We start from the raw sequence: 12,982 nt of genomic DNA on the forward strand, positions 1-12,982 counted from the left end.
TTTCACCCACTAATATCTTTCCTCATTTGTTTAGCTTTATGGACTTAAAACTTATTTTTTTTCTTTTTTATTATACTTTAAGTTCTAGGGTGCATGTGCACAATGTGCAGGATTGTTACATATGTATACATATGCCATGTTGGTTTGCTGCACCCATTAACTCGTCATTTACATTAGGTGTATCTCCTAATGCTATCCCCCCCAGCCCCCCACCCCACAACAGGCCCTGGTGTGTGATGCTCCCCTTCCTGTGTCCAAGTGTTCCCATTGTTCGATTCCCACCTATGAGTGGGAAAATGCGGTGTTTGGTTTTCTGTTCTTGTGATAGTTTGCCGAGAATGATGGTTTCCAGCTGCATCCATGTCCCCACAAAGGACGTGAACTCATCATTTTTTATGGCTGTATAGTATTCCTTGGTGTATATGTGCCACATTTTCTTAATCCAGTCTGTCATTGATGGACATTTGGGTTGGTTCCAAGTCTTTGCTATTGTGAATAGTGCCACAATAAACATACGTGCTCATGTGTCTTTATAGCAGCATGATTTATAATCCTTTGGGTATATACTCAGTAATGGGATGGATGAATCAAATGGTATTTCTAGTCCTAGACCCTTGAGGAATCGCCACACTGTCTTCCACAATGGTTGAACTAGTTTACAGTCCCACCAACAGTGTAAAAGTGTTCCTATTTCTCCACATCCTCTCCAGCACCTGTTGTTTCCTGACTTTTTAATGATTGCCGTTCTAACTGGTGTGAGATGGTATCTCACTGTGGTTTTGATTTGCATTTCTCTGATGGCGAGTGATGATGAGCATTTTTTCATGTATCTGTTGGCTGCATAAATGTCTTCTTTTGAGAAGTGTCTGTTCATATCCTTTGCCCACTTTTTGATGGGGTTATTTGTTTTTTTCTTGTAAATTTGTTTGAGTTCTTTGTAGTTTCTGGATATTATCCCTTTGTCAGATGGGCAGATTGCAAAAATTTTCTCCCATTCTGTAGGTTGCCTGTTCACTCTGATGGTAGTTTCTTTTGCTGTGCAGAAGCTCTTTAGTTTAATTAGATCCCATTTGTCAACTTTGGCTTTTCTTGCCATTGCTTTTGGTCTTTTAGACATGAAGTCCTTGCCCATGCCTGTGTCCTAAATGGTATTGCCTAGGTTTTCTTCTAGGGTTTTTATGGTCTTAGGTCTAACATTTAAGTCTTTAATCCATCTTGAATTAATTTTTGTATAAGGTGTAAGGAAGGGATCCAGTTTCAACTTTCTACTTATGGCTAGCCAGTTTTCCCAGTACCATTTATTAAATAGGGAATCCTTTCCCCATTTCTTGTTTTTGTCAGGTTTGTCAAAGATCAGAGGGTTGTAGATGTGTGGTATTATTTCTGAGGGCTCTGTTTTGTTCCATTGGCCTATATCTCTGTTTTGGTACCACTACCATGCTGTTTTGGTACCACTACCATGCTGTTTTGGTTACTGTAGCCTTGTAGTATAGTTTGAAGTCAGGTAGCGTGATGCCTCCAGCTTTGTTCTTTTAGCTTAGGATTGTCTTGGCAATGCGGGCTCTTTTTTGGTTCCATATTAACTTTAAAGTAGTTTTTTTCCAATTCTGTGAAGAAAGTCATTGGTAGCTTCATGGGGATGGCATTGAATCTATAAATCACCTTGGGCAGTATGGCCATTTTCACAATATTGATTCTTCCTATCCATGAGCATGGAATGTTCTTCCATTTGTTTGTGTCCTCTTTTATTTCATTGAGCAGTGGTTTGTAGTTCTCCTTAAAGAGGTCCTTCACATCCCTGGTAAGTTGGATTCCTAGGTATTTTATTCTCTTTGAAGCAATTGTGAATGGGAGTTCACTCATGATTTGGCTCTCTGTTTGTCTGTTATTGGTGTATAAGAATGTTAGTGACTTTTGCACATTGATTTTGTATCCTGAGACTTTGCTGAAGTTGCTTATCAGCTTAAGGAGATTTTGGGCTGAGATGATGGGGTTTTCTAAATATACAATCGTGTCATCTGCAAATAGGGACAATTTGACTTCCTCTTTTCCTAATTGAATACCCTTTATTTCTTTCTCATGCCTGATTGCTGTGGCCAGAACTTCCAACACTATGTTGAATAGGAGTGGTGAGAGAGGGCATCCCTGTCTTGTGCTAGTTTTCAATGGGGAATGCTTCCCGTTTTTGCCCATTCAGTATGATATTGGCTGTGTGTTTGTCATAAATAGCTCTTCTTATTTTGAGGTATGTCCATCAATACCAAATTTATTGAGAGTTTTTATCATGTCAAATTTTTTCAAAGGCCTTTTCTGCATCTATTGAGATAATCATGTGGTTTTTGTCTTTGGTTCTGTTTATATGCTGGACTACATTCATTGATTTGCGTATGTTGAACTAGCCTTGCACCCCAGGGATGAAGTACACTTGATCATGGTGGATAAGCTTTTTGATGTGCTGCTGGATTCGGTTTGCCAGCATTTTATTGAGGATTTTTGCATCAATGCTCATCAGGGACATTGGTCTAAAATTCTCTTTTTTGTGTGTGTGTCTCTGCCAGGCTTTGGTATCAGGATGATGTTGGCCTCATAAAATGAATTAGGGAAGATTCCCTCGTTTTCTATTGATAGGAATAATTTCAGAAGGAATGGTACCAGCTCCTCCTTGTACCTCTGGTAGAATTCGGCTGTGAATCCATCTGGTCCTGGACTTTTCTTGGTTGGTAGGCTATTAATTATTGCCTCAATTTCAGAGCCTGTTGTTGGTCTATTTAGGTATCAACTTCTTCCTGGTTTAGTCTTGGGAGAGTGTATGTGTCCAGGAATTTATCCATTTCTTCTAGGTTTTCTAGTTTATTTGCATAGAGGTGTTTACAGTATTCCCTGATGGTAGTTTTTATTTCTGTGGGGTCGGTGGTGATATCCCCTTTATCATTTTTTATTGCATCTATTGATTCTTCTCTCTTTTCTTCTTTAGTAGTCTTGCTAGTGCTCTATCAATTTTGTTGATCTTTTCAAAAAACCAACTCCTGGATTCGTTGATTATTTGGAGGGTTTTTTGTGTTTCTATCTCCTTCAGTTCTACTCTGATCTTGGTTATTTCTTGCCTTCTGCTAGCTTTTGAATGTGTTTGCTCTTGCTTCTCTAGTTCTTTTAATTGTGATGTTGGGGTGTCAATTTTAGATCTTTTCCGCTTTCTCTTGTGGGCATTTAGTGCTATAAATTTCCCTCTACACACTGCTTTAAATGTGTCCCAGAGATTCTGGTATGTTGTATCTTTGTTCTCATTGGTTTCAAACAACATCTTTATTTCTGCCTCATTTCATTATGTACCCCATAGTCATTCAGGAGCAGGTTGTTCAGTTTCCATGTAGATGAGCAATTTTGATTTAGTTTCTTAATCCTGAGTTCTAGTTTGATTGCACTGTGGTCTGAGAGACAGTTTGTTATAATTTCTGTTCTTTTACATTTGCTGAGGAGTACTTTACTTTCAATTATGTGGTCAATTTTGGAATAAGTGCAATGTGGTGCTGAGAAGAATGTATATTCCGTTGATTTGTGGTGGAGAATTCTGTAGATGTCTATTAGGTCTGCTTGGTGCAGAGTTGAGTTCAATTCCTGGATATCCTTGTTTACTTTCTGTCTCGTTGATCTGTCTAATGTTGACAGTGGGGTGTTAAAGTCTCCCGTTATTATTGTGTGGGAATCTAAGTCTCTTTGTAAGTCTCTAAGGACTTGCTTTATGTATCTAGGTGCTCTTGTATTGGGTGCATATATATTTATGATAGCTCTTCTTATTGAATTGATCCCTTTACCATTGTGTATTGGCCTTCTTTGTCTCTTCTGATCTTTGTTGGTTTAAAGTCTGTTTTATCAGAGACTAGAATTGTAACCCCTGCCTTTTTTTGTTTTCCATTTGCTTGGTTGATCTTCCTCCATCCATGTATTTTGAGCCTATGTGTGTCTCTGCACATGAGATGGGTCTTCTGGATACAGCAAATTGATGGGTCTTGACTCTTTATCCAATTTGCGAGCCTGTGTCTTTTAAGTGGAGCATTTAGTCCATTTACATTTAAGGTTAATATTGTTTTGTGTGAACTTGATCCTGTCATTATGATATTAGCTGGTTGTTTTGCTCGTTAGATGATGCAGTTTCTTCCTAGCATCAATGGTCTTTACATTTTAGCATGTTTTTGCAGTGGCTGGTACTGGTTGTTCTTTCCATGTTTAGTGCTTCTTTCAGGAGCTCTTGTAGGGCAGGCCTGGTGGTGACAAAATCTCTAAGCATTTGCTTGTCTGTAAAGGATTTTATTTCTCCTTCACTTATGAAACTTAGTTTGGCTGGATATGAAATTCTGGGTTGAAAATTCTTTTCTTTAAGAATGTTGAATATTGGCCCCCTCTCTCTTGTGGCTTGTTGGGTTTCTGCTGGGAGATCCACTGTTAGTCTGATGGGCTTCCCTTTGTGAGTAACCCGACCTTTCTTTCTGGCTGCCCTTAACAGTTTTTCCTTCATTTCAACTTTGGTGAATCTGATAATTATGTGTCTTGGAGTTGCTCTTCTCATGGAGTATCTTTGTGGCATTCTCTGTGTTTCCTGAATTTGAATGTTGGCCAGACATAGATTTGGTCTTTTCACATAGTCCCATATTTCTTGGAGGGTTTGTTCATTTCTTTTTACTCTTTTTTCTCTAAACCTCTTGCTTCATTTCATTCATTTGATCCTCAATCACTGATATCCTTTCTTCCAGTTGATTGAGTCAGTTACTGAAGCTTGTGCATTTGTCACGTAGTTCTCGTGCCATGGTTTTTATCTCTAACAGTTCATTTATGGACCTCTCTGCATTGGTTATTCTAGTTAGCCATTCGTCAAATCTTTTTTTCAAGGTTTTTAGTTTCTTTGCACTGGGTTCGTAATTCCTCCTTTAGCTCGGAGAAGTTTGATTGTCTGAAGTCTTCTTCTCTCAACTCGTCAAAGTCATTCTCCATCCAGCTTTGTTCCATTGCTGGCGAGGAGCTGCATTCCTTTGGAGGGGGAGAGGTGCTCTGGTTTTTAGAATTTCCAGTTTTTCTGTACTGCTTTTTCCCCATCTTTGTGGTTTTATCTACCTTTGGTCTTTGATGATGGTGATGTACAGTTGGGGTTTTGGTGTGGATGTCCTTTCTGTTTGTTAATTTTCCTTCTAACAGTCAGGACCCTCAGCTTCAGGTCTATTGGAGTTTGCTCAAGGTCCACTCTAGACCCTGTTTGCCTGGGTATCAGCAGTGGAGGTTGCAGAAGAGTGAATATTACTGAACAGCAAATGTTGCTGTCTGATCATTCCTCTGGAAGCTTTGTCTCAGGGGTGTACCCAGCCATGTGAGGTGTGAGGTGTCAGTCTGCCGCAATGGGGGATGTCTCCCAGTTAGGCTACTCGGGGGACAGGGACCCACTTGAGCAGACGATCTGTCCGTTCTCAGATCTCAAACTCTGTGCTGGGAAAATCGCTACTCTCTTCAAAGCTGTCAGACAGGGACATTTACATCTGCAGAGGTTTCTGCTGCCTTTTGTTTGGCTATGCCCTGTCCCAAGAGGTGGAGTCTACAGAGGCAGGCAGGCCTCCTTGAGCTGTGGTGGGCTCTACCCAGTTCGAGCTTCCCAGCTGCTTTACCTACTTAAGCCTCAGCAATGGCAGGCACCCCTTCCCCAGCCTCGCTCCCGCCTTGCCGTTAGATCTCAGACTGCTGTGCTAGCAATGAGGGAGGCTCTGTGGGCCTGGGACCCTCTGAGCCAAGTGCAGGATATAATCTCCTGGTGTGCCGTTTGCTAAGACCCTTAGTAAAGCACAGTATTAGGGTGGGAGTGACCCAATTTTCCAGGTGTTGTGTGTCACGGTTTCCCTTGGCCTGGAAAGGGAATTCCCTTCCCCCTTGCACTTCCCGGGTGAGGCGATGCCTTGCCCTGCTTTGGCTCTCACTCGTTGGGCTGCACCCATTGTCCTGCCCCCACTGTCCAACATGCCCCAGTGAGATGAACCCAGTACCTCAGTTGGAAATGCAGAAATCACCTGTCTTCTGCATTGCTCACTGTGGGAGCTGGAGGCTGGAGCTGTTCCTATTTGGCCATCTTGGTGTGGATCCCATAACTTATTATAAAAGATTTTTGATATCGTTTTAGAAGAATCTTGAGAGGAAGAGAAGATAAAAACCTGTGTAGTCAGCCTGCAATCTTTAACCAGAAATCATAGTTTTTCTTTTCATATTTATTTCTGTTGGTGGCTGATATTTTAATTTTTTTCAGAATTTCAGAAAGAATAGAAAATTCTTGCTAGACATTTAAGACACAATTGAGAGTTTTGAAAAACCCTCTACCAACAAGTTTCATACTTGTTAAGACAATCAAAAAGATCCTTCCTGGTCAAAGGCCTTATTTAAAGTTTAACATGGTAAAAGAAGCTTCCCATGGTTGATAGAATAGGAAAAATTGCAATAGTAATCAGGGCAACAGTTGTGGAACATGGAGTGAGTTGGACTGGCTACAACCAACAGTTTCACAACTGTGAAAGAGCCATCATAGATGACTTGAAGTCTTGCATAGGTTGTGTGTAGAATATCTGCGCATCTACCTTCATATTTTTTATTTTTTCTGCAAGTCATTGAGAAACCTTTTCCTTTCCCATTTATTTTCATGCTAAGCAACATATTTCTCTCCATGTCAAAGAATCTCACTTCTTTGTAATCTGACAAGACATTATGTAGGATGCCTGAAGTTGTAACATTGTGAAAATAATAGTAATTATGGCTACAGTAGAAGAGTTGATAGAAACTTCACTTTGATGTCTTGGCTGAGACTTTAGATGACATTGGGAGGTGCAAGCAGCAGGGGAGAAAGCAGTATGAGTTGATTATTTTTGTTAAAATATTTCCATATGTATCTGACTGACATTCATACTAACAAAATAAACTTTCCGCATATAATTATTCCAGAAGTTAGGCTCCAGAAGTGTGATATTCAGGTGGTTATTCTACTAATATTCCAACTCTGATAATGCAGAAGGCAGTCTGTGTTCTTCATGAATAGTAGATTTAAGCACTGATCATTTAATATTAAGTGGAATTCAAACTAAGACAGAGTTGATGTTTATTTTATGTCATTTTAAAATTTAGGATTGGAAAGAGAAAGAACATTTATCAAGTGAGCTAACAATGAAAAAGTGAAAGTGTATCAACTTTCAAGATTTAGTTTCTTAAAAGGTAGCCCCCACAACTGGCTAAGACTAAATCCACTTCTGAAATAAAGAGCATCTTCTCATTAATAACTCATTTTATTACTCAGCCGCCCTCCTAGCCTTCATCGTGTTTAGGGGGGAGTGAAAAATAAGCCAATAATTATACATTAGAATGTGATATATACACAATAAGAGAGGTATGTTCAACAAGTATCATGAAGCACAGGTTTCCAGTTGACCAACACATGAGCCTGAATCCCAGCTCTGTCATATAATATGTGTATAACCCTGGGGAAATCTTGAGAAACCAACATTCAATACTTACTAAAGAAAAGCAAATAAGGCAGCTCCCTGCCCTTAATAAACTTACAGAAGAGGCAGACAAATATGTTATGAAGAAAAAAGAGTGATGATTGTTATGGCAGAAGAATGTACAGGGTGCTAGGGGAATACATAAAGGTGCATTTAAATCGAATGAAAGGTCCATGAAAACTTCGCAGAGATGTGAGCTTTGAAAAACCAAGAAAGTGTAAGGGCTAGGATTCCATGTAAAAGCAAGGACAAAAAAGTTTATGTGAACATGGTCAGGGGTTGGATAACTGCTTAGAGACATGGAGAGCCAAAGAAGGGTTTTAAATAGGGAGGTCAGGTTTTCAAATTAGGATTTTAGTTAGAGCAATTGAGTGCAATATAGAGGGTGGATGGAACAAGAGGAGACTCACAGTAGGGAGGTTCGTAATTTATCAGGTATTCCTGGTGAGAAAGGATACAATACATATAGAGCATTCCAGGTAAAAATGGTGAGGGGCTGAGGCTACAGGGGACTGGCTTGTCCAGGTTTGCCTGGGACTTTAGTGGATGTAGCACTGAAAGTCCCATGTCCAGTTTGCCTGGAGTATCTTGTTTTAAAAACACTCCAAGTCTCATGTCCCAGGAAATTCTTCACTCCAAGACAAAGCAAAATGTGATTACCATGCATGAGCACTCTGAAGGTAGGAGTGAAATGGCTGGAAACACTAATTCAAGTGACATCCAGGAGGGAATACTGATAAGAGACATAATTAGTTGGACGTTGGAAGGGGGTGAGAGAAAGGGAGAAGTTGAAGACAGTAATAAGTTTTATAGTTTGTTTGATGGAGAAGCTCGATGTAGCATCATCCAAGGGAGATTAAATCAGTCTATGTAAATTCTTTCAGATCATGGACTTTAACCTCTACTTCACAATCCTAGCCAATCATGCATCTTCTGTAAGTGTGTTCATCATAGTGGTGTCCTGTCTTAATTCTAGCATTTCGATTGATTTGCTATTTGGATCCAAAAGTATCAGTACAAAGCATCTTTTAGTGGCTACATCTTTCATTGGTTCGGTAAGATGGAAATATGTAGTAATATCCAGACCATGACATGGCAGGGTGGAGACAGTCTACTTATCCAAAGTACAGGTATTGGTGTTTCTATTTTTTTAGATCATTCATTGCAGGACAGGATTGAATTTTACAGTCTGACGCTCCGAAATGGTCCATTTTGACTTTAATGCCTCATGATCTCTGGCAGCTTGCTGGATTTGGTTCTCTGAACATGCCAAAAACAAATAAATTTCAGGGTACCATTCTTATGAAATACATTTTAAATGATGCCATTTAGAAAATACAAGAGAGAAATAAAAGTAGCTAGTCAGCTCATTTTAAAATTTTCAACTAGATATTTGATATTTATGTTGTTTTTCCAATTCCTGGATGATGAATCACATTCTTTGATTCTTTTTCTAAACCAGCTTGATTGTCCAAGCCACAGATAAAGGGATGCCCAGGCTTTCTAATACGACTATAATCAAGGTACAGGTGACTGATACAAATGACAATGCCCCAGCTTTTCTCCCCTCTGAGGCAGTGGAAATTGCAGAAGGTAAGTGTGACAATTTGGCATAGTGGTTTTGATTAACTTGTATAATATTTTTTACTATTTTCTTTAGCCAGACACTGTATTAACATGAGTGCTAATCCTCAACAACCACGCAAACTAGATTATTTTTATCTTCATTTTGCAAAATAGAAAATGGATGATCATAAGTTAAATATTAAATGTCAAAGGAGTAAAATTTTAAAGCTAAGATTTGTACTCAGATCATCTGGAGGCCAAGTCCCCATGCTCCAACCATCATCCCTTATAGTATCTGTTTATAATGCAGGCATTTCTTACAAATTATATCCACTCTATGAAAAAGCATATTTTGTTGACTGTGATAACCACTCCTCTAAGAAGAATCAACATTCATAGCTCTGTCAGTCTTTTCAGAATACTAACACCAACTAATTAGTGAAGTGAATTAGATTTTTATTGCAAAAAGTCATCATTTTTCCCAGAATAACCTTATCTTCAACATTTGTACCACACTAATGGTAGAGGTTGAAACTAGAAATTTTTAAGTGAGATGCTGGTTAATCTTCATTATTTGGGTCTGTGGGTTATACAATGATCCCATAGTCTGTGGACCCAAAGTTGTCCACGGTCAATGGCTGCGCTGGTGAAACACAACCTAAGTCTTTATAGTTGAAGTTGAAAATAATGGTGGCCCCTTGCTTGCCTCTCTACTTCACTCATAATACTAAATTAATTCCTAAAATGTTTCTAATATTTTATTATGCTCACTTTCTAAACAGATTACAACCATCACCTCTCACAGAGGGAAATATTCCAGAAATGTCTATGCATAGAGATATCTACAAATATTATCGATAGCCTACAAATCATATAAATTCTCCAGTTTTGCCCCTTGCATATTTGATATATTTTCATTTGATTTTATTGAAGGTTCTGTTTTTCAGCACATGCAATTAGTGTTAAAATATAGCAATGGGCCTAATATAAATATATCACAAGAAGAAACTACATAAATCAAAACATACTGAATAGCGTATGGTGTGGTTGGTGCACATCGAGAGTGTTCAAGCTTGAAAATGGAAAATTATGGGTTTCATATACAATGGAACTATTCTGAGCATCTTGGCATATTCTTTCTAGCTGTACCATATCTGTAAGCTTAAAAACAAAGTCCTTTTCACGGGCTGTTTAGGCTAGAGAACATATGTGGTGAGTGAGGCACTGAACATGTCATCTCTTTTGTAATTTTTTGGTGAATAATATTTGAGATTTGCTTTCCTCACTAGTACTATGTAGACTTTGTTTTTCTATAGTCTTAATAATTTTGAGAGTCAGATTTAAGAAAAGGAAGCAGTGTGTGCACCACTCCAAAATAAATAATTGTACAAAAACAAATGTAAATAAATATCTAATTTGAACATTAGTGCCCAAATATTTAAATCTGGCCTACTTTTGAAAATGCCATGTTTTGTATTAATGTCCTGAGTAATACCCTTCATCCCCTTCATATTCCCCATAAAGATATGATTTTGATACAGAAACTGTATATTATAAATAAGTGGCTTCGGATGTTTCTTGGTACTGGAATTGTGTTGTAAGCATATAATGAAAATAATGTAATATAAAAACTGAATATACCCTACCTCCTCAAATTCCCTACTCAGTGGTAAATTTTCACTTTTATTGGTCTCATAAATTCTTCAGAGTTTTTGTTCAGTGCATAATGAGCTTTGTATGAGAAATCAGGCCAAGAAAGAGCAAATCATGTTGGACTTAGAATAAAAATACTTGGATGGAACTATTAAAGAAATGTATTTCTGAGGATGAATTTTAATGGAGACTGACACTGGTCATGACTATTTCAGATTCTTTGCCTGGTGTAATTGTGACTCATGTGTCAGTTCATGATGTGGATTTGAATTCAGCTTTCATATTCAGTTTTGCCAAAGAGAGTAATCCTGGAACCAAGTTTGCTATTGATCAGAACACTGGAGTGGTGGTGTTGGTGAAAACATTGGATTTTGAAGAAGTGACTGAATATAAGCTGCTCATCCAAATTTCTGATTCGGTGCACCGCACAGAGGGAGCACTCGTAGTCCGTGTGCTGGATGTCAATGATAATCCACCAGTGTTTTCTCGAGATTTCTATCAGGTAAAGGGCTTAAAGAGATGAAACCACAGCCAAAACTAGAAAGAATAGAGAATGATGTAAGTCTTCCATCGCCGATAGCAGCATTTACTGTTTTTAGTCATCAGATAGACAGCATTTACTGTTTTTAGTCCCTAAGTTAATGCTGCGGGTTTTGCACTTAATATCATGGAGTCTATAAGTACATATGGAAATGAATGTCTGATTCGGTTTGGTTTACTACATATGTATTTTTTTCTTTTTTTTAGTTTTTAGAGGTTGTAGTCCAGTTTGTCATGACAATTTGAACCTGCCTAATATTTGCAAAACCACTGATAAGATTGTTTGCATTATCTGCAGTTAATTTGGGAAAATTCTTTCTTTCATAGGCATATTTTTGGAATGCATTGATTAAAATTTTACAGAAAAAAAAATTACGAAGAAAACTATAAAGTGGAAATTTTAGCTTGTAGAGCATAGTATATGTTCTATATGTAGAAGTAAGGGCCAGGATAGCATTCAACTCAATACTCGCAGATGGACTCCAGAACTTTTGAAGGTAGCAGATGCAGGATTTAAGTGTAAACACAAGGGGAGGGTAACCTAAGTAATGATCCCCTGTGAAGGCTTGCTTGAATTATGCCATGCATGTAATGTAATAATATATTAGTGAATGTATTAACTATCTTCTGCCGCATAGAAATAGTTTAGAAGAACTTTTTTTCGTAGTTAAAAAAAACTGAATAAAATTATTTTTAAAACTTATTTTTTTTTTCTGGCCAGGCGTGGTGGCTCACGCCTGTAATCCCAGCACTTTGGGAGGCTGAGGCAGGCAGATCACCTGAGATCAGGAGTTCAAGACCAGCCTGGCCTACATGGTGAAACCCCATCTCTACTAAAAATACAAAAATTAGCCTGGTGTGGTGACAGGCACATGTAGTCCCAGCTACTCCAGAGGCTGAAGTAGGAGAATCACTTGAACTGGGGAGGCAGAGGCCTTCAGCCTTTAAGCACAATGTCCCTATTTTTCTCTTTTTCCCTCAGGTCACAGTTCCTGAATCAATACCTGTGGGCTATACAGTGCTGACTGTGTCAGCCACAGACTTAGAAAGCAATGAGAACATTTCTTACAGAATTATATCCTCTTCTAAGGAATTCTCCATTGATCCTAAGAATGGTGAGTTATTTATAGTTGCATTCGTGCTCATACGTTTGGGTTTCAAAGTAGAAACCTGAAATAACCCTTTCTAAATGCCTCTAAAAAAGTTCCCCAGACCCCATGGAATTGTAAGCACAACTGTTTTATTACTCTTCACATCAAGTGCTGTGGTAGCCAATGCCAGTGTTATTTCTCTTCTCCAACATCTCAGTGGCTGGAAAGTAAATGTCACTCTTTAAATGCTGGTAAATGCTCACAAATTCAGAGACCCCAATATAATAAACACCTAGTTTCATCTGCCCAACCAAGCACATAATTTTCAGGCAATTATCCCAGGATTCAGCAAGAATCAAAATGATGTTGAAGGGATTAAGTTAGTGCTGAAGACTTCATATTACTAGAGTTTGGATGCTTTTTTCCCAAGCCAAGTTAAAACAAATCAGTAACAGCATTATATATTCAATAAACACAAGAATAATTTAAAAAGGAAAATTATTTAAGCATCTCTACCAACTAGAAACCACTGTGGTGTTTTGGTTTATTTGACGCTTCCCAAGGCTTTTTGTCTTTTCATCAGAGACCAAGACATTTGTGGTTGTGAAATGCCTT

At 38.4% G+C, this 12,982-nt stretch overlaps 1 protein-coding gene across 1 annotated transcript in view; it reads left to right on the top strand.

Moving 5' to 3' along the window:
• Positions 1-12,982, top strand: part of DCHS2 (dachsous cadherin-related 2) — a 261,718-nt gene that overhangs the window by 244,537 nt on the left and 4,199 nt on the right. Inside the window, exons 17-19 of the mRNA XM_023226330.3 lie at positions 8,980-9,110; positions 10,952-11,238; positions 12,259-12,391. Coding sequence (XP_023082098.2) covers positions 8,980-9,110; positions 10,952-11,238; positions 12,259-12,391 — 551 coding nt within the window. The remainder of the gene's footprint in view (positions 1-8,979; positions 9,111-10,951; positions 11,239-12,258; positions 12,392-12,982) is intronic.

The sequence above is a fragment of the Piliocolobus tephrosceles genome, chromosome 3 (assembly GCF_002776525.5).
Source record: "Piliocolobus tephrosceles isolate RC106 chromosome 3, ASM277652v3, whole genome shotgun sequence".
Taxonomy (NCBI): domain Eukaryota; kingdom Metazoa; phylum Chordata; class Mammalia; order Primates; family Cercopithecidae; genus Piliocolobus; species Piliocolobus tephrosceles.